The sequence below is a fragment of the Sparus aurata genome, chromosome 15, assembly GCF_900880675.1.
Source record: "Sparus aurata chromosome 15, fSpaAur1.1, whole genome shotgun sequence".
In the NCBI taxonomy this organism is placed as follows: Eukaryota; Metazoa; Chordata; class Actinopteri; order Spariformes; family Sparidae; genus Sparus; species Sparus aurata.
The window spans coordinates 10,180,955-10,206,832 of record NC_044201.1 but is presented as its reverse complement, the minus strand read 5'-3'; the positions used below and the strand labels follow the sequence as shown (position 1 = coordinate 10,206,832).

Here is a 25,878-nt window from a genome sequence, read left to right as displayed (position 1 = left end):
ACTTTCCACCTATATGTGCTGATAGAGGGCAGTGGGGGGCTGAAGCAAAGAAACCCATTTGTCTGTTTGTTCGACATCTGTCACTTGTTTTTAACAGTCACATTTTGAAATCATGTGAGCCAGCCAATCACAGGCCTGCGATCTGGAGCACACTGTACATTGGTGTGGCTTCATACATTGCATACAGTCGCCACGATTGAGTCTTTCCGGAATGAAAATCTATTTAGTGTCTAAAGTAAGATCATTGAATGTTTCAGGCCTGATGCAGCCGAAGGTAATAGATTTCTTTGTGCCATCTCAATTCCTGCTGTGTACTAATGCGGAGGCCACAATGTAAGTACCCTCTGTTCTCAATGTTAATTACTCCATCTTCTCATAATGACAGGCTTCCGGCTCCTTTACAGTAATCAGATTACAGTATGGCGAGCACAAAGACGTGATTTCGCTCTCCTACAGGTTCCCTGACACTAGTCACACAAATTATTTTTTCAGTCTGACAACTTCTATCCCTCTCAATCCCCAAATGTGACTGATGAGAAGGAGGAGGGGGGGGGGGGGGGGGGGGGACACACACAAGCATCAGCATGCACACACCCTCCCGCGTGCACGCGCACACAGAGTTATCTAAATCTATGTGCAAACTAGAAATATCCCCCCACAATCTCCCTTTACCGCTGAATTACTATTTAACGGGATTAGCACACCAAAGATTCAATTTACATTCGCACCAGCATACACACACACACACTCGCACACGCACGCACGCACACACACACACACACACACACACACGGGTAGCGTTTTCTCCTTTACATTGGCCTATAAAACCCACACTGAATAACAAATCAATAGCCTACTTACTATTTCTCTTGGTTGCTGAGCCAAAATGGCGAAGGTAGATACACGATCACATAAGCATTTTGTATGGGATGCATCTGTGAGCACCGTTTTACATCCTTTTGTGGACCAGGCTCCCCAAGAATCGTTCCTGCAAAGGAAGAAGGCAAGAGAGGCAATTTAGAGGTTTTAATTCCAGCGGTGGCACGACTTCCCGGGACTTATCGACATCGCTTCGTGCGTTTTCTTTTTTTTTTTTCTTTCCTTTTTCTTTTCTGACTTAATTATTTATTTTAATCGAGAGCGAGACAGAGAGAGAGAGAGAGAGAAAGAGGGAGAGAGAGCGAGAGCTATAGAGCCGTATGGACCGTTACGTAAAAAAAGGAGACGAAGAAGAAGAAGAAGAAGGAAGGAGAAAAAAAAAGCGAACAGACACATCGACACGGCTCTTGTGTGGCTACGAGCAGCATTTCAGCTGGAAGCAGATAGAGAGGCAGAGACACGGAGGAGGGGGAGGACGCACGGAGCTGTCCAAGCAGACCGGTGCTGATTGATTCGCTATACGCAGATAAATAGCAAAACAACTGGTATCAAAACAGCATCACTCCCTCTTAACGCTCAACAGATAAGATCGTTCGTATTTACCTGTGTCGCTTTTCTGCGTGATTCGCTATTCCTCTAGATGTTTTCCAAACGATTGTATATTCCTTGTTTTTCCTCCTCTCAATGCACCCTGTTATTCTGTCTTTTTTTTTTTTCTTTCCCCTTTTCGGTTGATTTTTTTTTGTCGCCCCCCCCCCTCTCAACTGTTTAAATTAGCAGCTTTTTGAATGCTTCCTTAGGGGGATTTTCACCCTGGAAACGGTGGACAGCATCAGATTGATACTCTGTTCCTCTGCTAGCGTGAGAGAGAGAGGCGGCGGGGGGGGGCTGATACAATGAGAAAAAGAAACGCACGCTGTCGCAGGATGTGTTTATTCGGCTGCGGGTCTAAGTGATATGACGGGAATAAATGATGTTTTTGGATTATTCCTGAAAACTATTTTCACACGAAAGTCGTCGCTCCTCGACGCGAGGCGCTTTGCAAAAACCCACTGCAGAACTAATACCACCCCGCGGAAGCAGCGCGAATGGTTGCAGCCGGTCCCCCACTTCACACCACTAGCAGGTGAAATGAAAGGAGCGCTTCTCTTCCATTTGTCATTCGCCCCCACTCATTTTCTATCTCCGCACACAAACAATACGGGAAAGAAAAAAAAATCATCCTCATTTGATGAAATGCCTCATGTGCTAACTTTATTTACACGAACACGCGTCATGGCAGCGTTCAGATCAGCCTTTTTTGCCGCAACACGTAACCTCATATTAAGAATCGTGTCGGGCAAAACACCTGTTGTCCCTCCAAGACACATTGCTGTCTTTTCGCTTTACAGCATCCCACTCGTTTTCTGAGATAAAACAAGATTCATGCCGCTGATTTACATCCCTACGCAGCATACTTGTAGTTGATTTGTGCGCCCAGTGGCCTCTGCTGTGTGAGGCAATCCTGCTTTGCCATTTGATCAATATGGCAGCAATATTTATTGTTCCTGGAAGGGGCCAGGGGAGCCCATCTCAAAAATCCAACCGAGGCTGATCACTACTACTTGGCATGCAACTACTTGCATGTTTTCATTGTGCCACCACTCCCGTTGCTATTTCAAACAACTTTTACTTTTTTCAAAAGACATAAGTATCAGAATAAGTAGTTTAAGCCCACATTCTATACAGGCTGTGAATGAATTAGGCTTAAAGAGCCCAAAATCACCTTAGAGGGTCCAGGGTACATGCATTCTACTGATTTTAATTCTCAAGGATTTCTTTGGTGGCTTCATAAAGGAAGGTTCAAACACTGGCATTTCATGAAAGTAGATAAAAGTATTTGGTGAGGCCTTTATAAATTTATCTCTATTGAGCTGCGCTGAACAATATAAATCAATCAAACTTTATTTGTATAGCAGTGTTCATACAGGTTAGTGCGGTTCAAGGTGCCTCACAGGCGACTGACAAGCTGGTAGCAAGACAGAACAGGTGTGGACTAAAATGATGTTGATAGTGAAATAAAAGTTAAGATACCACAGAAGAATAAGTGAATAAAAGTCTATAATAACACTGTTTAAACGTCTCTTTAAACAGTGCCTACTCAAAAGACAGGCTGAAGGGGTAGGTTCTAAGTTTACGTTTAAAGATTACAACACTTAGAGCTGCTCTCAGATCCTCAGTGTCTTGGAGCAGAAAATCTAAAAGCTGCCTCATCAAAGGTTTTAGTCCTGTACTTTAGAAACAACTGAGTCATTCAAGAGGACCTGAGGGGCCACGCTGGTTAACACACTGCGAGCGTGTGAAAACACAAAAAGACAAGTAAAAGAATTTTAAAATCAATGCAACTCTGACAGACAACTAATGTAAGGACTTTAATAGTGTAATGTTTTCTGTGTTCCTTGAGGTGATATAAAGCAGACTTGGTGAAAAACCCCACATGACCCTAAAAGTTCAGATCCAATTCAAATTCCACACCAAGGTTTTATTACTGGTTGCCTTACGGTAAGTCCAAGGGAACTTAATCTTCTTACCAGTTTCTCTCTCTGAGCTCTAGAACCTATGAATTATAGTTCAGCTTTATCCTGGTGAAGCTAAAAAAAAAACATTGTGCGACATAGAGATACTAATGTCTTAAGTACATTTAAAAAGGGTAATGAATTGGTACTGTGGGATTATCAATATACCTGGTGACATTCAAATATGTGTGTCTTTGGCGTAACAATGGAAAGAGATGACATTACTGAGCAGTAACATATATCAGGGTTCGTACACATTTTTCAAGGTCAAATTCAAGTACTTTTCAAGCACTTTAAAGGGTAATTTTCAAACTTTTCCAGTACCTTATCGCTGGGTTAAAAAACATATCTACAGGAATATATATACTCAAGATTATTTTTTTTTTCACTTTTTATCACAATTATGTACATTGTATTATGCTGTAAACATCTAACATTATGTTTCATAATAGCAAAAACTTTAGAAATTAAAGGAGATCACAAAGTTTTATCCAAAAAAAGGGAAGCCACTTGGCGTTCTTCAGGTACACTTGCACCGAGACAAGGAGAGATCTGAGAGCACCCGGTAATTTTCTTTTTTGACATAAACCTTTGTTAGCTGTTCGCTTATTCATCAAAGTTTATTAATATTGAACATGTCATCAGTCCAAATTGTATCAAATTCACCTTCTCCTCAGCCATCCTTCTCTATTGCTACCAGGCTGCTTATGTGATGATACACACACAATGATTTTATTTCTCCTTGTACTAAGCAAACTATCCAGCCTGATCCCAATTTTGCCAAGACACAGAGTTATAATGTCAAGCACTTTCAAGGATTTCAAGCACCCGTACGAACCCTGATATATGGAGTGAAAACCAGTGGGCCCAAAATTGATCCCTTGGGAACTCTGCAGGTTATTTTAGAGAAGTTATCAATGGCAACAAGGAACTCTCTGCTTGAAGTAGCATCAACTCTAAAGGTCATTGGTATCTCGATGTATCCTAACATCACTGAGTGCTTATATCAGGGCTTGCTTAGTACTATGCTTATTCCAAACACCCTATTGAAACACTTTCAACACATTGTTTGAACCAATAAAATTGTCTTATTTAGTTTACACCAGCTTTTCTAAAATTTGACTTAAAAATTGAAGATCACAAATTGATCTGTAGTGGGTATGAAAATGCTTCTTTCTTAGAGTCATCAGAAGTGCAGTCTTGAATGCTGTAAGAAGCATGCCTCATTTCACTGAGTGGCAAAACATTTAAAGGACCTCCTCAAACACTGTGTGAAAAAAAACATTTTTTCAAAAGCAGGCGGGGATTCGGTCAAGGGTGTGTGTGGAGGACGTCAGTGTTATTACCACTACCCTTCCACTTCTACTCCGGGTTTGGACACTAGAAATGTTCTAAGAAACGGTATTACTGTATATTTGAAGAGTTCTTTAAACCAAAGTAGATGCTAGTCATTGACGAAAAAAAGGTGTTGCTGATGGTAACCCAAGGAAACAGAAGACTGCTAAATTAAGCCTTAGTGAAAGCATCGTTTTTTTGCAGCCTTTCCCCTGTTTGTATGTGAGCTTTCAGGTTTAAAACACATGTGAATGTTGGTTTCTGCCAGCCTATGAACCCAATGAGAAGTTGAAGAGTGGCAAGTTCTTCAAAAATGTTATTACTATTGGGGAGGTTGTCCTGTGCATTGTCATACATGATTGAGACCAACATTTTGAGCATGCTTTTTAGTAGAAGTGCAGCCCTTTTATCGTTTGAGGTAATCCCTGTAGGACAGAGAAATAGGCCGTGTCGCTGTGTGACCAACAAGCATCACACCCTTCTACACAGCTGCCCACATGAGATCGCCTTTTGCATACAGAGCTGTTCCACTCTCAAAACATGATTGTCAGATTCAGGAGCAAACCCATTTTCCAATGCATGCTCTCTTGCGATAAGATTGATAGCATGTGTGATGCCTTTAGTTCTTGAAAACTTTGCGATGAATCCACCTCTCCCCCCGGTGAGGACTCAATCCTTGACGTGATCTGTTCCTAACTTTTGACTCGCTAGATGTTTTTCTTCTCTTTTGTGCCCGTGAGAGAAGCTGACAGGAGAACATCCCTGACTGGGGATTTATCTATGCAACGTCTGATGTGTCGTCTGACCTTATCTGGGCTCGGTGGCCTTCGAATATAAAACGTCCCCAAGAGAGAGTGACAGTGTTGATGTTAACCACAGTGAGACTGATGACGTGACATTCATCATATACCCTTTGTTGACCACTTTCTATCCGTGCAATGATGTATTGACAACTCTGTGCTGCAACTTCCACGATTGAAATATGTGACAGAATTTGATCCTGCTCCAACTATAACACATTTAGGTGTCAAGATGCAAGATAAGTGACAGCAGAGTGACATAAAACGTCGACAAAGTTTTAGACACATTCAATATTTAAACCCTTGCGTCTCGCTGAAACAGGGAGATAGACAGTTTCTCAAAACTCCAATTAGGTTTATGTTCCACGCTGAACTTTGACAGATTGAGTTCCTCTAGGCATAGAGATCTTATTACTAAACCCATCACATTTCCAGATGTCCAAGTAGTGCACTCAGGAGCCAAACAGTGAAGCTGTGCCTCCTCATGGTTGTCCATCTAAACAAGCAGCCGTATCGACTAAATGACCAGATTTAGCTGCATTTTTTAACACCTGTGTTGTTCTTATGCATGTCAGTCAACTATGCACATGAGACTACTGTGCACATCATATGCCATTCTACAGTAGCATGGGGAAGACAATCCAAAGAACCTCTCTTAATGCATCACATGCCCACATCAGATTAGCCAGTTACTGGGCTGGGGGCTTAAAGAGTGCCTTAGGCAATGCACTTTAGGCAATTTTATAAAGTCTTGAGAGACTGACACAAAATGATGGGCAGAGGAGGGCGGGGGCAGCGCTGGGAAAAAAATCATTACATCCATTGCGGCTCACTTGATGACGTGCAATTTATATCAGCCTGTGGGCCACACTGCGTGTGCTAACTGAGTGAAGATGAAAGAAAAACAAGTGCATATTTTTATGTAGCATGGAAAAAAATTGCATTAATCCTGAGTGGGACAAAAACCCATCAAAAGGAGGTAGACAAGCAAGAGAGCCTGCTGTTTTGGTTTTAAAGTGAGGACATGAATGACTCCACAGGTGCATACAAAGTGAAGGTGTCATGCACCTGCTAATAGCTCCATTATGCCTATTATCACTGCAGCTAGGTGACCTTACGCTGACCTATAACTGTGCCTGTCCAGATCAGTTGTGTTCAATTTAACACAGCTCATATAAATCTGTTCTAACTCTACGTGGAAGGCAGGCTGGTTATTATGTCCTTCATGAATGAATCAACCATCAAACCTATTAGGTTTGAGAGTAAAGCAACACAATCAAATCAATCACATCTGTTCATTTGTTCGTTGCATGTAGCACCACTGAGTCATCACAGCGCCATTACACTGCAGCTGTACTTTTACTTCATCAATACCTCAGGGTGTACATGTGATTTGCCCCAACTCACATCCTGAGCTGTCACGCACGCAAATACAGAACTACCTCCTGCTGTCAACTAATGCATGGTTAGTGTCCTTATCAGTCCATCACGAGTCCTTGCTGGAACAAAGCTTACAATTACTGTAAACATCGCCCACTTTGTTACTTCTCTTGCCTGCCAACGTCCTTTCACAGAGATCAGTTCAAAGTGGACAAGCTAGCAGTCCAGTGCGAATCCAAAGGTCGTTTAAATTTCATCTAAATGAATCCACCAGAAATAAAGAATGCAACGCTCTCACCATTATCTTCTCTCAATCTGCGTAGACAATTCCTATTCACAAAATACAGACCTAAAAACAACCAAAAAGAATCTTCCTGCACGATGTCCTTGGACTAAATCCAATCATGTGCGTGTCTTTGGAGGGAATGTTTTTATTTGAGGGTCGATGACGTGAAAAGGTTTGACAACTGCTGATCTCAGATATGAAAATGTCAAACAAGCTTGATGTCAAAGAGGGAAACCATTTGGGAGCCTATCAACGGTAGTTTGAGAGACGGATGGAACCAAAAATCAAAGACAACTTAGACATTTAAAATGTAACATCTCCAAATTGAAATGTCTAATACACTGCCAAGTTCCCTTTGATTTATGTTTCGTTTTGTTGCGTACTGACATATCCTTAATCCTTCCATAAATATTCAAACCCATTTGGTGAACATATGAATACAAATTTATGTATTTCATATTGTGTATTTAGATTTAAAGATTACAGCTTGAGATGTGCATTTTGCGCTCTTAATATGTATCACCTGCAGTAGTTGTATGTACTGCTGAATTCCTAAATAAGCTCTAAGTAAAGTAGATTAAAATGATCAAAGTGCAGAGGCATACCACAATTACAGCATGAATCAAGCCTTACGCACACACAACTAGAATGTTACCAGAAGTATATTGGTATAATACAATTATCTCCATCTTTATTTGTATGCTGTGCTTTTACTTTAATCTACATGGTTAATAGATATCGGTTTCTGGATGTTTTTGTCTGATTTTTTGTGTCTGTCACAGAACATTGACAAAGCAAAGGGGAAATCCAAGAGTATGAAACGGCACTCATGTATCTTCTGGTGTCTATGATATATAATTGTTTAAGACAGTGATCAAGAACCACATCTTATGGAAAAGGTTTCTCTTGGTTCTTTAGATTTACTGCAGTTGCCAGTGTCTGGCGTGTCCTGTTTGGCTCAAATCCAGCATCTCCAGATGTTTGTTGAACCTGAAGCTGCCACAGCTGCTTTTCACACCTTGATGCGTTAATGATTCATAAGCTTTGATTCCGCTAGAGTATTCCTGCTAACGTTCATGGTACGAACTGTGTGGCACTGAGTAATTTGAGATGTAGCTACTGAGATGACTCATAAGTAAACCCAAATTTGTTTTCACATCTCTACCAGATTTCTTCTTGCTTTTCTACTATCCTGTATTTTAAGATGAATTCATTCAATGTTTAGCACTCATACTGTTTATAACATTGCAGATAAATCCACTAATAAAGTGCTTGTTTCTGCTCAGTCTTGTTATTACAGGTGTCTCCTACAGCTTTTTATGACAGCCCCTGGGTTGTTATTATTTAGTATATAGCCTTGTACGTTCTGCAGAGTAAATCATCTCAACCGTTTCCAGGTTCAGCACTGGAGTTCTGGCAAATCTATCATACACGTTTGGCCATAAAGATTATAATCTTTGTGGTTACACTGCACCGTAAAAGGGAACTACATTTAATACTTCCAATAGCAACGAGTAATAGTGTAATTTATTATTTTTTGACTGCTTTAGAGAGGACACAAACAGATTATAAAAGGGGAAATAAATCTTTAAAAGTGAGAAACAGGTGTGTGTTGTAAGAAGATGGTTTAAAGAAGGGGCAGGATGCTGTTAATCCTGATGGGCCACGTTGTTACAGGATCTACACGTTTTTAATGATGAAGGTTGTCCTTTTCAGTTTAAGGCTTGGCCTCTATAAGACTCTGCTGGATATTCTCAGAGGGGGTGCTCGAACATCTGCGATTAAAAAGTCTGAGAGACACTCATATGGCTTTCCATGCTCTGCTTTACAAGGATTCAGAGGATTTTAATTGCAGGGGAGAGCCAAAAGGCTTGAACGAGCTTGTAATGTCATTCTGTGATTTCCTTTTTTCTGCGAGTTTAGTGGCAGTCTGGAACAACAAAAGAGCTAGAATTTATGCGAGTGATTACAATACTCAAAATGAGATTAATTCATCTTCCCAAACCCATTTAAAGAGCGATGAGTTGAGAGCTCAGACGGGCTGAAAAGCAATCTCATTCAAACTCATGATGCAATGATGCAAAATTTCAAAGATAGTGCAAGATAGTGTGAGATAGTGTAATATCTCTTGATTTTATTGGTACATTATTCCTCCAAAATATTTATCTTTGAACACAACAGGGACGTTAACACATTTGAAATCACGGGGCTGCATTTCATATTTCTCCCTTGGTACAGTGGTGGGATATTGGTAATTTCAGGCTTGTTTGATAGCCGAAAATATTGACATTTGAAAGAGTAATAAAAGTCTATGCATCTGACCTGTTTACACTTGGTGCTGTGGAGCTGCAGACTTGAGAGTAAATGAAAACAGGATATTGGTTCCCTGAATGCTCTTATGTTTTGATTTTTTTCACACCACGTGGAGCAAGGCATACAAGCACAATAACTTATCTTTGCTTTATTCTTCATTGCATTTATTTTTCTCAGGACATTAAAAGGTAATCACTGTGGCAGCCAGGTGCTACATTTTGCTCCAGTTATCTGGGTTATAAAACTCGTCAAAACATGACAATCCCAGGAAGCATGGCTCACTCTGCCCCACTTGAAACCTGCAACGATAGTTCTGGCAGGTAAATAATTTTGCTTACTTTACTTGCAAGGAATTACGTTATGTTAAAATGGAAATGAATTTTCTTAAAGGTGCAATATGTAAATATTGGAGGGTAGTGACCAAAATTTGCCATATTAAAGCCGATGTTACGAACCATTTTCTGGAACACAGCTGTATTTAAAACCCACAAACTCTATCAAAAAACGTTTTTATTTAAAGATGCGATTTGTAAGAATGTAAGAGAGACATCACTGAGAAATAAACTAAATGTATCACAGAATGTGAAGAGAGTTTTGCATCATTACAAAGACATCTATGTATTGTGATGCAGAGATATCTGCGGAAGTTAGCATGCAAAGCGGCTAGCCCCTGCTTCTCCTGTCTTGTATTACCACTGTGTCCCGCAAGAGGCGCTGATCAGATAGGGAACAACTCTCCCAGTTCTCCGAGCTCCCAGTCCAGTCAGAGTCAGCTAATGTCATCGCTAATTGCCCTGCTAACTGGGCAATCTTGCTAATGGTAGCAGTTATTGTGGTGATATGCTGCACCCTATTTTTTTGACGTATGAATTTAACAATTGGCAAATTGTTATGTTTTGCACATTGTTCGTATTCAAGTGTGTTATCATTCTTTATACCATGGTCTGGGGGAATACTCGATTCTGATTGGCTGCAGGGTGTCCATTAACCCCTGATATATGGACACCTACTAAGTAGTTCCAGTCAAATTGACTGTTCACCGCTGTAAATTAATGCGCTAGCTGGCGCTTCAAATCTTAATATTTTATTTCCAGCACTGAGTGCAGTCCGACTGTCAGTCCTTCAGTGTCTTATCCTCTGAACACCACAGGGTGGCGACTGTAACACACAAGCTGCAGAAAGTTCACTTCCCCTCTAAACTTACTGCTACGCGAATACGCTGTTCAACTCTCTACTTCAGGCTGTGGCCACAGTAGCGTTACACACGGCCGGTTATTTGTTCGTGAAAATCTTGCTATTGATTTGGGGACAATGACATGACTGGTTAGTTAGCTGATCGTGTTAGCTAGCATACTGTCAAATTATATTTACTGTTTGTCAACCGTATGCAATGTTATTGACTTTGAATCTTGCTAGCATAGCGTTAGCTTTCTGGCTCATCGCTGAGCGGACTAGAATATCTGCAGTTGCCAAGTCGTATCTATGGTCCGTCCTATTACTGAACAACGTCTCCGTTGCATAAGAATCTTACGGGAGAGTAATGATTGTTCCAGGTATTAGTCAAACCCTCAGGCGTTACCAGGGAAACTAAGTTATGGCTTGTGAAAAACTTTATATTTTGATTGTAAAACGCATGAAAATGTAAATTAATGGTCCGAATTTCTTTTCTTTGGCAAGTGACCATGGTATAAGCGGGATAATGCCCTTCGAGGTGTCCATAAGCAGAAGTTAATGGACTTCGCGGAGGCTAGGCCTCCGCGTCGTCCATTAACTTCTGTTTATGGACACCTCGTCGGGCATTATCCCTTACTTATTATTGTTTTTATATGTAATATTATACATTTTCTTTCTTTGATGTAATATGAATTTTTGTTGATTTTACTAACTTGTTGCATATACAGAGGTTCTCTAGGTGATGTGCGCTTTAAATAAACTGAAGTTAATGTTCTTCACATAGTGATGAAAGACTGACTTGGATCCTTCACTTATGTTAAAGTTCTAATACAGAGGCTGAAAAGTCTTCAGTTACAATTAAAACAGCATTTAAATGTGCAATTCAATTATTAGTAGTAATGCATAACATTATTGTAGGATTTTAACCATGCAGTTGGAGCTCAATTCAACCTGTTTATACAATATGATGCTGCTTAGTGTTCTCAGCAACCTTACATCTAGCCCTACAACCTAAACTGAACTTGTGTTTTTAAGGTACAATATGATTCTGTAAAACAGCATGCCCTTAGTTTTTATTTTTATCTTTTCTAGAGGAATCTTTGTAAATTGAGATTGTAGATTTAGTACTCTATGCCGACCAGACTAAAAGGATGTGCTCCTCAAGGTCGAAGAATGCACATGATGGTGCTCAGCAGATCGTTACTTAAAATGATAAGGGGATTCAACGAATCACAACTTATATACCCAGCCTTTTTCTCTTATAAGAAAACCTTTCAAACATCGCATTAACTGTCTTTATATAAAAGCTCAGGGTCAAGTTTATTACAGAATAAATGCTATTTTTTCTTGAAGTGCGAGGAAAAAAAGTAATTTTTTATCTCCTTTGAAAATGTTACAGTCAATATCATGCTGCATTGCGATGTGTCTCTGATTTGAGTTTTCGCACACATCCCTGCAGCTTGTATGAAAAAGTTCCTCTTCCTTATACAACCATAGACTGGAATACACATTTTCTATATAATGCCATATTCCATGAACTGCTCCTTTATTTGTGTTTTCCCCTGACTTTCTCTCCTGAAAATCCTCAGCAGCTGCAAACTTCGGTCATGTGGACAAATATGTACGTCTTTCCTTGAACTTGCACAATTGCTTTGAAAGTTTTGCGGGTTTAGTTTTTTTAAGTCAGCCACTTAGAGATTTTTATTATTGTCTATTTAAAATTTTTTGTTGCTCTTTCTGCTGCTTGTCTTGGCCAGGACTCCCTTGTAACAATATTCTGAATGTTAACGGGCATATTGCTGTTTAAGTAAAGGTTTAGAAAAGCTGTAGTTGTCTGATAGATGTAGTAAAAGTAAATGGTTGAAACTATTGCATTTTCTTCTGAAATGTAATGAGGAAGAAGTATAAATTAGCATGAGATTGACCTATACATGTGAACTACAAGTACATGTACCTTAAAATTATACAGAATTTTAAGGGGATCTTGTAGTCGCTACAAGTGTTAATATACTGGTGAGAAAGAATTTTGTTCCATTTCATTGTTTCTCAGAATTATTATGCTGGTATACTTCCCCTAATTTAACACATTATAATATATCAGATTATTCTCATCACACTGGTGCTTTGATTCACAATTAAAAACAGAACAGACGCTCGCTGCCTCTCATTACTTTCCCTCTCCCTTTTTCCAAAACAGAACAATACATTTCTGTAGTTTTGCAGTTATTAAGATTTAACAGCCCCTCATTAAAAATGCACCCAGTCGGTTCACTTTTCGCAGCAAAAATATGGGCAAAAGGACAAACACAGAGAGACAGAAAGTAACTCAAGAAAGCGCAGAGTCTATCACAACATCAAGTTTCAGCTTTGTTGTGATTTCCAGCACTTTGGTCCGCCCAGTCGCTTACATAAAAAGACAAATCACAGCAGTTTTTCTTCTTGTTGTCACATAAGCAGCAGAGACTCAGGTGTGACAGCTGTCTCAGCCCCGCGGCTGTCGCTGCCGCTGCCTTCACTGTTCAGCTCAGTGTTCACACTTCTGTATCTGGACCACAATGAGTTGGTGCGACGGGCAGCACAGAGGACACTGTTCTCCACTTGTGAACAACATTTTCATTCCGCTCATTGTTACAGTGAGCACTCTTATTCAGTTTCAACCAACATGGCTGACAGATGGAGTATGACCCCCTTGATCAGCGCTGAGAGGGGCCGCTACTGTGTTATAGGACCAGCCAACTGTTTGAAATGAACACGATAATCGCACCACAGAGCCATTCTGTGGGGCTCTGATTGAAATGACTTCGTGTGGATCAGAGAAATAAAAACTGATATGAAACACTTGGTTTGTGAAAGTCAGAGAAAGAGAATGGAGCAGAGTTGTCCCAGTTGTATCATTGCTGTTTCAAAAATAGACCAGTTGCCCTCAAATACCATGATAGAGGACAGACCATGCACAATTCACATGCTAAAATAACAACCTCGTGTAAGCTTTCGCCTAAGCTGGGTTACCCACAGCTGATGTCATGTTTCGATTTATAAAACAAGACTAAGGTCCAAATTCTTTTGTGCCCGTCAAAGATGATTGATTGATGATGATTTTGATCATTACACATGAAAATACATCAAATATTTGTTTCAATATACTGGAGGGCTATGGTGTAACATGCTAGTCGGTTTTAGAAAAATATCAAACGTACCGATTCAGTAACCAATCAGTAATTAATCTTGAAATGAGAAAAATCTAAATTTACATCGTGGTTGATTTGGTCATACCTGTGGTTACTAATAACACCGGTCCCCGAGATGCATATGAAAGAGACACTTGCCGACCATTGGGGGAGGCAAACTATCCTCGAGAAGCTACTGTACTTTTTCAGGAAGGCAGCAGAAGGAGAGCGATTATTGTGTTTGCGTACAGCTCACCCAAACAAAACATGGGCTGAGAGGACTCCCCGCATTCAACAGAACTTGTCTTCTGTTTCACCTCTAATGTGTGCATGCATCGTCGCCGTGTGGGTGTGAGTGCAATTTGAACCCCAAACAGGAAAAGCAGCCCAGTGACAATTAAATAGGAAGACAATTACAGCATGCAAAGACAATCGCTCAAGAAATGTTGGCCAGAAATAGTAATAAAAAAATAGGGTTTGCTCTAATGAAAACTTTAAGGCTCATGACTGTTAATAATTCAACAGCTACAGCTTCCTATTTTGGTGTAATTAGTGAAGAGATGCCTCTCAGCTAAAGCAGCAAACGGGCCTCACTGCAATGGAGCAAGGCACGTTGACCTTCTCCAAGCGGAAATGCTCCAGTAACTTTGGTGTTTATCAAGTGACACAGACAAGAACACTGCTGTCAAAACCAAAAATCACTGCACTGCAAACAAGGTGATATTAAATCTCCTCCAACAGCATCAAAACAACAGACTCAGGCAAAACAACTGCAATGATAAAGAGTATGTATAGCAGGCGATAAACATTTCAGAAAAGCATTAATTAATTGGGCGAATGACTAGGATGTGGACAGAATAATGACAACACATTACAACATAGTCTAATGCGACCTAATTCAATAACTTTCTTTGTGATGCCTCTAATGACTAAGTTTTGATGTTTTAAGGCTTTAGTCTCTGCTGTTTGTGTTTCTTTTTCGCAGCTGTGTTTTGCAAATGTCCTCATGATTTTTAAGAGTTTTCACCTCGCTATGTTACATAATTCTGCAGTACTCGCGGCTGATGCTCCAGCACTTCAGGCAGTCACTATCTGGCCCGACTGCAAGTTTCCTTATCAGCGCTCACTTGAAAAATTAGTATTTTTGAGACGCCAGTTGAAGACGCCCCGCGCTGCTAATTGCTTTTTAATTAAACATTCTGTGCAGTACCACTCAGTTATACGAATATCTCTACAATTTACAGAAGTGAACTTATGACTCATGAGTGACTCATATTGTGTCCGCATTGAAGCCTTGACGGAATCATGACGGCATATGCTCAACGACTGCAGCTGTTGAACCAGGCAAACATTGAGTCAGAAACTGAAGATGCCGAAAACCTCTACAAACTGAACAACAACTGGCTTATGCATAAACACCTCATGTTTCACCACTAACTATGTTTTTCTTTCTTTTTTGTAAGGGTGTTATTTGATATCAAAAGGTATTCTTTTATTTTGTCCACCCCCTGATAAGAGCTCAATGCATAATTTAGCATTGCAGGTTTTTTCACCAGCTCTCTTGCTTTGGGTATTCATGCTCCTTTACAAAGATGTGCAAAAGAGAAATTCCTGATTTTTGGAGACGAAGGAACGATGCACACTAACCCATTTTCAGAGACGTGACAGAAAAGTTATTTAGGAAGTGTGTTCCCCTAATCAAAACACACTATTACCTTAATACTGACTACAGTAACCGACAACAGGACACAGTTAGAAGAGTGAAAATGCATGCCCACTTACATGATGGTGTTGTCCCACAGTGCACAGTAAGGGTTCATCGTTCCCTGGAAGGAAGGAAAAGGGACAAAATGTTTATCAGGAAAATTATGATGATAACTGATCATTATCATCATCATCATCATTATACATTAACTGCATATCAGTCCTTCTATGGTAATCTTTTGAACATGTGTTACTTCAGACACACACACACACACACACACACACACACACACACACACTTGCAGACACGTTCAGATCGAGATGCACTTTATCTCCACGATGAATAGAAGGGCTGAATCATAAAAAGGATTGTCCATGTAATTATCTGACTGCGGCGCACTCTCCTGACACCGGATGCTTGCAAATTAATTATGGAGCCAATTAACCGCCATTGTGTGTAGGCTAATGGGCGCTGATATGTGCTGCGGTCATTGTCGAACATTCAGACAACAGACAAAGAACTCTTTCAAGAGTTTGAAAAAAGGGGGGACCTTTAATCTTTTATAGGTCCAAAAGAAAATATTTATCTGTTGATCTATACAACACATTTTTCTTACATTTGCCAGGTGGGCCAGTTCAATCTCCAGGTGGGACTCGGTCACCTTGGGCTCAGGTCTCACAGTCACAGCGATGACCTTTGAGTTCACGACTGTGTGGTTCCTGAGTCAAACAAAGTCACACAAATGTTAGAAGATGAAAACAATTACTTTGATTTGCAATTAGTTAAATTAAGGGTAAAATGCAATCTACCTCATTCTTTTACATAGTGTATGGCAGAAGCTCACATTTAATAAGTGAGCTTAACTGTATTAGCATATTGTACATCCCTTAAAATGTTACGTGGAGCTTATGGCTATAAAGGATGAACATCAGACAACATTTGCAGTGTAGAAAGCCTTAACTTTGGTTTTACTTCAAACACCTGAGGCCTCTTTTTTATGCTCCGTGAAAAAGCATTAACACTTAAGGATTAGGTTTAAGTGCAGGGTCGGTGAGACTTATGTCGGATCTATAAGGAGGGCTGGTATGAAAACTAGATTTAAGGTTTCTGAGAAGATTTTTGTGCACATGTTTTGAATTCAAATTTCTCTCTGCTAGCTAAAGTAATCATTTTACATTTATATGGCATGTTCTTTGAATTAATTCCAAAACTAGCTGTGTATTAGTCCATGTTTTTTTTTCTTCTTTAGTGCAGTGTATTGAACACATATATCAAACACTCCATAACAGGATGATAGAAAAAGCTGCCCATTAGATGTCAAAGCAGCCATACAGGATGTTTGCCAGTAATGGTGTTCAAAACATCCAAGCAGACCAGCAAACGGAGCACATATCAAAGGCTCGGCCTAACCGAACCAGATGTTTCTTTGTATCCTATGCTTTTAAAATCTGGCACTATAGTTCTCTCTCAAAAACCATCTCCAGCTATTGTACAGCTGACAAAATATTTGTTTTATTAGAAGCTGAAATCCATGAGCACCTCCCACTAGGAAAAAACTGACAACTTCACAAAGGAAAGTAGAGGTGATACTGCAGCAGCCCACCGTTTCATCATCACCACTCAAAGCGGGAAATATTTTTGTCCGACTGTTTGGTATTGTACAAGTCAGTTATTTTTAAATGGAATTCAAAGGAGTAAATGGATTCGTTTGTCAGCTGTCGACTTTTGACTTTTGGTGACAAAAAAGTAATTTACCTCTTTGGAAATTCACAAGCTTAAAATTTGGCAAATGGAAAATCTCCTCAAGGCAACTTTGCCATTGCGGACTTCAGTCACATGCACTGCGACGTGTTCTACCATCACTGACAGGCCGTAATGCCACATCTAAAGCCTCTGCTGCTATACATTTCTGTATCATGATGTAGCTGAATGTTATTTCTGACCTACACAATCCATGTAACATTTAAGAACTAAAATGTTTTACACATTTATAAGAATTTCTTTTTGTTAAATGTGTTTTGTTGAGTGATTAAATCTCAAGTCTTGCCTCCAAGCAAAATCTCTAGAAGTCTGCTTAAAGTCTCTTTGAGGGCCCCAGTGGACTGGTTGAATTGTGGGTTTGGACAGCCCTCGGCACTCGCAAACTTCCCTGGAAAACGTCTGCAAAGTCTGCAAGTGCAGTGAAGTCCCGGCAATTGGATTCAGCTTTAAACAGTTGCCACTTGATCTGCTTATCCTCCTGTGAGTCTGGAGAGGGCGAGCTTCAATGTCCCAATATGAGCTTGTCTCCACATGTGCACAGAGGGCTGCTTCACCTGTGACAGCTGGCCTGGCCGGTCATGGTATGACCGCTCTGTCCTTGGGACGTTGGTGCCAGGGACTTGTTGATTGGGGTCTGACACCAGGTGTTTGTGCGGGACAACCCACTGCTTTTCCAGACACTAATGTCATCCTTAATTAACTCCATATTCCATGCTACAGTGAATGTGTTTCGTTTGCTAAATTAGAGTGAACACAAAACACACTTATTTCTCGTTAGTTTTGGATATAAATATAGTGTTTGTTATCATAAAATGAGAAGAATTTGGTTATTAGATCCCAACTCACAGAGGCTTATGATATGGACTTAAAAAAAAGTCATGTAAACACTTTCCAATTTATTTCCATAAAATTAAAGAACATTTAGCAAAAGCTATCTAAATGAATAAATGTTGCAAATTATCCTAGGGTTTCTTGGATGTTCAGGACAAATTCAAACCCAAACCAGTGAAAAATAAGTAATTTGTGAGGCTTAGAATGCATATAAAAATTATCGCACAAATGATAAAATGTAGCTCTGAGGACCAAACGTGAAAAAAAAAGATTATAACTAAAACATTTAACATTCATTTTTACATGATTTTTTTTCGTGAGATAGTCAATGACATGAACTGGAAAATGTTCTCAATTCTGGTTGAGTTGGCATGGAATGACCTTATTATAATAAGTATCTTTAAAAGTCATCAACTTTGACTTAAAATAGCAAGTACATTAAAATAAGTACAGGGGGAGTATCTGGTATTCTCTTTCTCCCGTTGAAACTTTGAATTCGATGTCTTTGAAGAGGATTAATTCAGGGACATTGGAGTCAGGCGCCGCCTGTTTTTAAGACTTGATCTACTACTCTGAATAAAAATGGACACCTCGGCTGCTTCCAAAGGATTAAATCTGTCTCATATTTCCTCTTGCCAGCAGACCAGAAAATACAGACAGGAAGATACGCTGCACTTACTTTGGTGAAGGTAGCATGAGTCCGAGAGTCTTGTAGAGAACAGTTCCCAATATGAAGACAGGCGATCCTTCCATATCTAAAGGGAGAAATGAACAATTCACACCATTGTCTGGTTTTTATAGTGATAGACTTTCTTTTTCACAGGATCAGCAGACCTCATTATGCAACTGGAACATTTTGCCAGACATTCAAAATGTCTGTAGAGTATATTATATAAAATACAGTAAGTTCTGCCATCCAATAACATGGTGAATTTTTTAATTTAAAGGAAAGTCTTGATTTGGAGTAACACTTGGCTCAAGCAAACCTGCAAGTTTGCAGTGCCAAAGCAGCTTCTGCCAATAACACTTTAAAAGAGAATGATTTATTTTCTTTCTTTTTACAAGGAGCACTTTTCGCAACTTTTTCCCACAGACTTTGTTGACTCCAGTAAGAGAAGTGCTAAAGTCTCCAGTCGAATCAGCTTCTTACACCGTCCAAATAAGAGTGGCTGGGATTAGGCACAGATTTCCAATCAATCCCTTGTTTTGTTATCTTTGATATATTCCAGATAAGACTGATTACACCAATTAACCAAATTGTCTGGCTCTGGATATACAGTAGCGACTGGCAGTGTTTGAAAGGATGCTGAAAATGCTGCGTCAACGGAAAACTCATTGACTGAACAAGCGCAGGAGAGCAGACTGGCTTTGTGCGAAGGCTTGTAGCATTACTTCCCAAAACAAGGGGTGATGTAGCATAAAACATAAAGGAAATACCTTTGGCAGATGACTGATGCATCTGTGTGAAAGTCTGTTGTGAGTTTTCAGACAAAGCAATTCAACTAAAGTCATTCTGCTTTTGCTGAGATGTCAAGATACTTGTTTTTCCATTCCTCAGCAGTGACCGTGAATCCATCATTGTCTCTTCACTATGCATTTATCCTACATTTCTACTTGACTTTCCCCTTTATAGTCTAATACTGGAATAAACATAAAGTTTGTACATGAAGACAGTGTATGTTGGAGTCCTAAAGAAAGATGCATTGGACTCGAACTGGAAGTAGCTCTGTGTGATATAATCAGTCACACACCTGCTGACTGGGAAACAAAGAGGCCCTTTGGGATGACCACTTTATCTTCGGAGTTCCTGGCCCAGTCAACCATGCCTTTACGACCCTTCATGGGGAAGTTGATGTCAGTCATCACAGACACTGCGGGGAGCCTCTGGATGCTGGCCACTGCAGAATTCAAACACACAGACCGGTGGAGATATACTGATGATCAATAGACTTTAGGGTATTTATGAGTTTGTCTCATGGAGAATCAACCTTGTTCCATTTATCAAGAAGTTGTCCTGTGATGAAAAATTCTCCGTCACATGTTTTTTCTGTCTTGTACACACCGGTCACACATTCAGTGTGAGCTGAAGTATGGAACACAGACATATAGACACATTTTTTTATTTTTTTTTTTACTTCTGTATTTATGCGTTTTCATGCAATCTATTTATTTTTGCTGCATAGATACTGCATGTTAGCATAATTTCAGACTGATTTGTATGGCTTGTTAATACATTTGAAAAAAAAAAATACACATATCTGTTGCCTGGAACGAACAAGTAATGACATCAAACTGATCAATAACAAACTCTCTTTTAAGAGGTGTATGTGCTTTCAGAGCTGTGTCCATCTTTTGGTCTACTGAGCCATTTTATTGGAATTTTTGTGGTTGAATTGTGAATACCATTTAAAACGGAGACCTGATGCCAGCAGCTAGTTAGTTTTCATGAGGAGTGGAAACAGCTAGTTTGGATCTGCTAGAAGGTTATAAAACTTTCAATAGTCAATAGTGACCATGGTCAATTTTTATTTATTTTAACTGTATCTTAAGAATGAAAACTTAAAAAATAACTTAATGCTATGCTAAGCTAACCAGATGCTCGCTGTAGCTTCAAGTAATAAATAAAACAAACATTCTGTGACATCGTATTGATGGAAGGAGTTTTCAAAGATTCCATGAGTGTATTTTCCATCTTTACAACCTATTAATGTAAATCAAAGCCTGACTTTCCAGCTGTGTAGCAGATGAGAAGTTTCACTCTGCTTTCCACATCTAGTTTGCGTCCTAAAAATGATGCAACATTGCACTCTTAGTGCAATATTACATCACTCTGAGCATATCTTGTTACCTGTGTTCACCTGCTAAATCTTGCACACTTCACATCAGGTGAGCACAACAGAGCTGGAACTTTCATCTATCAGAGGTTGCGCAATGAAAGGTCTTCTTTTTAAAGGCAATTCTGCATTCCAGATACAAACCAAACGAGTCAAAACAGAGACTGAAGCCTGCAATCACTCCCAAATACTTGGTTAAACCACACCACAATAATATCTTGTTACCAATATTTCCAGTTGCTTTTAAAGATCTGTTTGCATCAATAATGTTTGAGGATGACAGGTCAATATTTTTTAATTTTGATAAAGTGTAAAATCCAAGAAAACCTATTTTATTTATCAAAACGAATTGTATTTTTGAATAAGCAGACAATTTAACCGTCAAAGGAAACCAATAATAGGTTGTTAGTGCTTTCATGTACACATTTTACCAAAGAATGCACAATCAAAGAACTGGCACCTGACAACTGGTAGACAGGTAATCACCTTAATCACTCTATTCTTCTCTTGCCTCCCCACTGAGGTGCCATAAAAGGGCTGGTCCGTGCACTAAGGCGACGACAAGGAAAATTCCCAGGATCAACTGAAAAGGCCTCAGCATTACAAGGGGAAAATAAAGCTGCACTGTTCTCTACCTGGTATCACATCCAGTCCCGGTCAGGTGGTGCTTCAGCGAGGGGGAATCTGAGGCTAATCCTACCATTGATGCAAAAAAGCTCTATTGTTCATCGTGCTCTGCCAATAATACAATTTGAATGCTGGCAAGACGCCATGTTTGAGTGAAATCTGTGACAGAAGGTGTGTCTGTGCGATTCGGATGATCCAGCAGCGGGCGTGAAATCACAGAGCGCCACGAGAGCCGGAATTTGCAAAGAGGCCTGTTCACAGCACCAGATGTTGGGAGCAGGAGTGGTAAGAGTGTGTATGGGTGTGTGTGTGTGTGTGTGTGTGTGTGTGTGTGTGTGTTGGGGATTTCAGTCGTGGGGCGCACTGTGAAACACAACAGGGTGCTAGGAAGACCGTCTTTCAGAGTTCTGGGTAATTCTGCAGGTAAATGGGGCTTTGCACTTGCCTGATGGAGCCAGATAGCATAAATAAAGTGATCAGTTAGGACTGTGATGCCTCTGAACAGCGATTCAGAGCATTCTGCATGGCTCATTTTCATAAGAGGGAATTATAGCATTGCTCATTACATCTGAATGCGCTCATGAGGGGTTCAGTATTAAGTAAACTGTTGAAGTCAGACAACACAAACATTTTGCATGGAAAATAAATTAAGGCACATTTGGAGCCATTGTGTGTGTGTGTGTAATTGCAATTAATCACTATTAATGTCAAAATATCCTCCCGACCGTGAAGTACAGCCTCACAATAGACAGCCAGAACAAAAATGTCAAACGCACATGATGTACTTCACCTTCAAAGCGTTGTTTAATTTTCTAACATGTCCCATGCTTCACTTTGTCCTCCAAGTGTTTGCTTGTAAGGAGGGAGGATAAGTTGCCGGAGTGGAGAGCCTTTTGCAATCAAGGTTATTTGACTAAAAGTAGGAGGACAGAGGACGATGCACCGGTGACAGCCAGTATTTATCTAGGTGTCAAGAGGCTGCCATAAATTAGTGACGAAATGATGCCGCAATATCTTACTCAGCCAGATGCTCTCCACTTGGCTTCCACCGATGGATCCACAAAACTTTCCATTCCTTTAATCAAAAGGGCCACTGTGGTGAGAGCTCAAATTACTGTGTGGCCAGCTACCAAAGCCTGTGCTGTGTCCAGGGGAGAAATAATTATCCTGAAAACCCTGTGTCCATGTCCTAGTCATGTATGGTCAAAACAGAGTTTGCCATTTTGACTATTTTCCAAATAAACAATAAAATATGACTACATAAATGCACCTTTTGTATAAAAACCCATTGTCTGTAAGTCATATCCTTGAAATTTGAAAACACAAAAAAAAGCAGTATTTATTTCTTGGCATTTGCAACAAACAGGTAAAGCATGTAGTCTGTACTTTCACTAAAAATGTCTCCCTTCAAGACCTTTATATTTTTCCACCAGCAGCCAGTAAGGTTCTGCTTGATTATAGCCAGAGGCCGCTCATTACTGCCACATCTTCAGATAATTGCTCAAAAGCCAAAAGCCCCTACAGTGCTGGGATTTGACAAAAAGATGCTTCAGGAATCTGCCTGCGTTGCTCCTGCATCACCAAAATAATCGCAATACTACCGGACTTTCAGCATTCGCATGGTCTTATTAGGAGGTGTTTGTCACATAACTGGCTCAGGGAATGTGACAAGGAGGGAGTGCGCACAAAAGATTTACTGAAAAACAAGAGTAAAAAAGCTAAGATCAACACAAACCACTAGACAAACCAAGGGACAATAAGCTTCTTTTTAGACGAGCCAGAACCATACAATTTCAATCACTGTCTCGCTGAGAGCATTGCATGATGGCTAGTGATTTTGTCTGACTTCCTCTGGAGGGTCGACTGTGCGAGACAGAAATCTCGCGGGACAAAGAGAGCTGGGAGCGGCTGTTTCTCTTTACAAGCTGCAGAAGTGAAACGCTTGATGGGGAAGACTCACAACAGTTGTGTTTGCTTCAAAGACACCTTTGAAAAGCCTTTTATGGACAAAACAGTGTGGCACACCCACGGAGCCGGGCTGCGAGTGCACCCAGCCATCATATGTTACTACCAGGAAAAGCTGAGCAAACCCGAGCCTTGTCCTGAAGAGTTGAACATATTTCTACTTAAAAAAAAAACACTAGAAAAACGCAACAGGAAAGGAGTGCCCGCCAGTGCTATTAACTGAACGCTATAATTGGCTCTGCATAAGTTTTACATCACAACTCACAATTGATGACACATTTTTTTAATTATTCCAGAATTTTTTTCTAAATAAACTTAACCAATATCAAATCTATTTAATGAGCACATTTCCACTGTTACCAATTTATCACATTTGTGCAGTCTCTATAAATACAGTAATACCACTGACTCCGAGACCCACTGACCCAAATTGATTGAAAAAGTAAAACGTGGTTATGCTTTTGACATGCAGTATTCAAACCCCCCTGCTACCTTGTTTTGAAATTAAGAAACACTCAGTTAATTTGTAGTTAGGTGTTCTTGGAATTCTTATGCACCCTTAAGGCTAAAACAAATCATTACAACCACTTACTACAAATGGTCTGGGAATTGTAATTTGCTGGGTTTTTTTTACAACAATTGCAATATATATTTATGTTTACACTAATGTCCTTAGATATCATATAGCCTGTGATAAAGAGTCTGCTGAAGAATTTGCCTCCATCTACCACGCCAGCAGGTTAGTGTTCATGTCAGGCTGGAAATCATCTATCTGACATTGTTTGTTACTTTGATACTTGCCCGCAAATGCAGCTACACAATGCAAACTTACAATGCTGTCCTTACAAAATTCCAGCTACTAAATGCACGTAAACCTAAAATTAATGTCAGTGCCAAACCAGAGACGCATACCCAAAAGGTTCCCCTAAAACAGAAGGGTCAATAGCCAACCAAGTCCTTTGAAGTTGGAAACAAAGCTGCAGCAAAGCTAACAAGACCAACCTAAGCATGAGCAACAGTTGGGGACAAATGGCAAAAAAACCAAACTCCACAATAGTATCCAACATGAACTACACAACAACAAAAAAAATAAATTGAGAGAAACGCTCACAAAACAGTTTGGCATAAAACCAAAAGGGTCAAAAACCCAAATTGATCACCAATATACCAATCAATGAATACTCATTCGTTGGATCCCCAGAAAAAAACAAAAACAAACATTCAGCAATAAAATCTCCTGGAACCAAGGATGTTGTCAGTTTTATGTATTTCTACGAATTAGTCAGAAACAAAGGAGGGTCTGTCTGCCCTATTAATGAAGCTGATGAGCAAACACAGCTGCAACTCATTAAGGACATGCATGCAGTAATCAGGAGGACTTCAGTCACACCTGAACTACTCTGACAGGCAAAAACGACAACTGGAAGACTCATTCCTTCAAAAAGTTCTCAATGCCTCTCAAACGCATTCAGTTTGAAAGACATATTCATATTTATTGTGAAGTACATCATTTGATCAAATCTATCGCATGATTAATTCATAGTTCTTTAAATGGGCCTTACATTTATATCTTCATTTAGGCATCGATGAGTGAAAAAACTCAAATGTTGGTGTTGTTTTCACCCCCTCCTCTTAGGTGTAATTTAAACTGCTGATTTAAAATCGATAGCAGTTGTGCCCTCAATGTTGTGATCCAGCCTGTGCAGGTGTGTCATCCTTCACACTTAATTTAGCACTTCCAATGCCTAAGTCTTTAATTACAATTTCAAAATTAAATGTCAGTGTTTTTAATATATTCCAGTACCTGCAGGTCATGACAAAACAGCACAGTTAAGACTTGTTTTTTAATAAATTAACATTGATTATAGCGTAGTTTCCTTATTACTGCCATAAGAGAAATCTGTGACAGGCACAGCCTTTGTGAAGGCCTACCGGATGTTCTCTTCTGTAAGTTTGACCCATTTGCTAAAATCAGAGTGTCTGCAGGTTTCAGCAAGTCCAATTTAAGACTATTTAAGACCTTTTTAAGACCTTTTTGAACTAAATTTAAGACCTACACGAAGTATAAAAAAGTAAGGAAAAATGCAGTCCCCGAATTACTTTCAAAAATAACCAAATGTATTGCCATTCACAGAGCTACTCAGACAATGAAGAACAGATTGAGTGTGTGTCAGGGTTATTACAGTTTTTACATTTTCAGACACATACATTTTATTTTAATTTAGTTTTTCAGTTCGCTTTATATTTCAGTTTATTTTTAATTTAAG

General features: G+C 39.7%; 1 protein-coding gene across 10 annotated transcripts in view; it reads right to left on the bottom strand.

Moving 5' to 3' along the window:
• adgrb3 (adhesion G protein-coupled receptor B3) overlaps nt 1–25,878 on the bottom strand; it is a 128,958-nt gene that overhangs the window by 23,033 nt on the left and 80,047 nt on the right. For all 10 annotated transcript variants that reach the window (XM_030441373.1, XM_030441371.1, XM_030441366.1 and 7 more), the window contains 5 exons: nt 19,937–20,083; nt 18,865–18,940; nt 16,210–16,312; nt 15,671–15,714; nt 862–988 (listed from right to left, as the gene is read on the bottom strand). In XM_030441373.1, the coding sequence (XP_030297233.1) occupies nt 862–988; nt 15,671–15,714; nt 16,210–16,312; nt 18,865–18,940; nt 19,937–20,083 (497 nt within the window). The remainder of the gene's footprint in view (nt 1–861; nt 989–15,670; nt 15,715–16,209; nt 16,313–18,864; nt 18,941–19,936; nt 20,084–25,878) is intronic.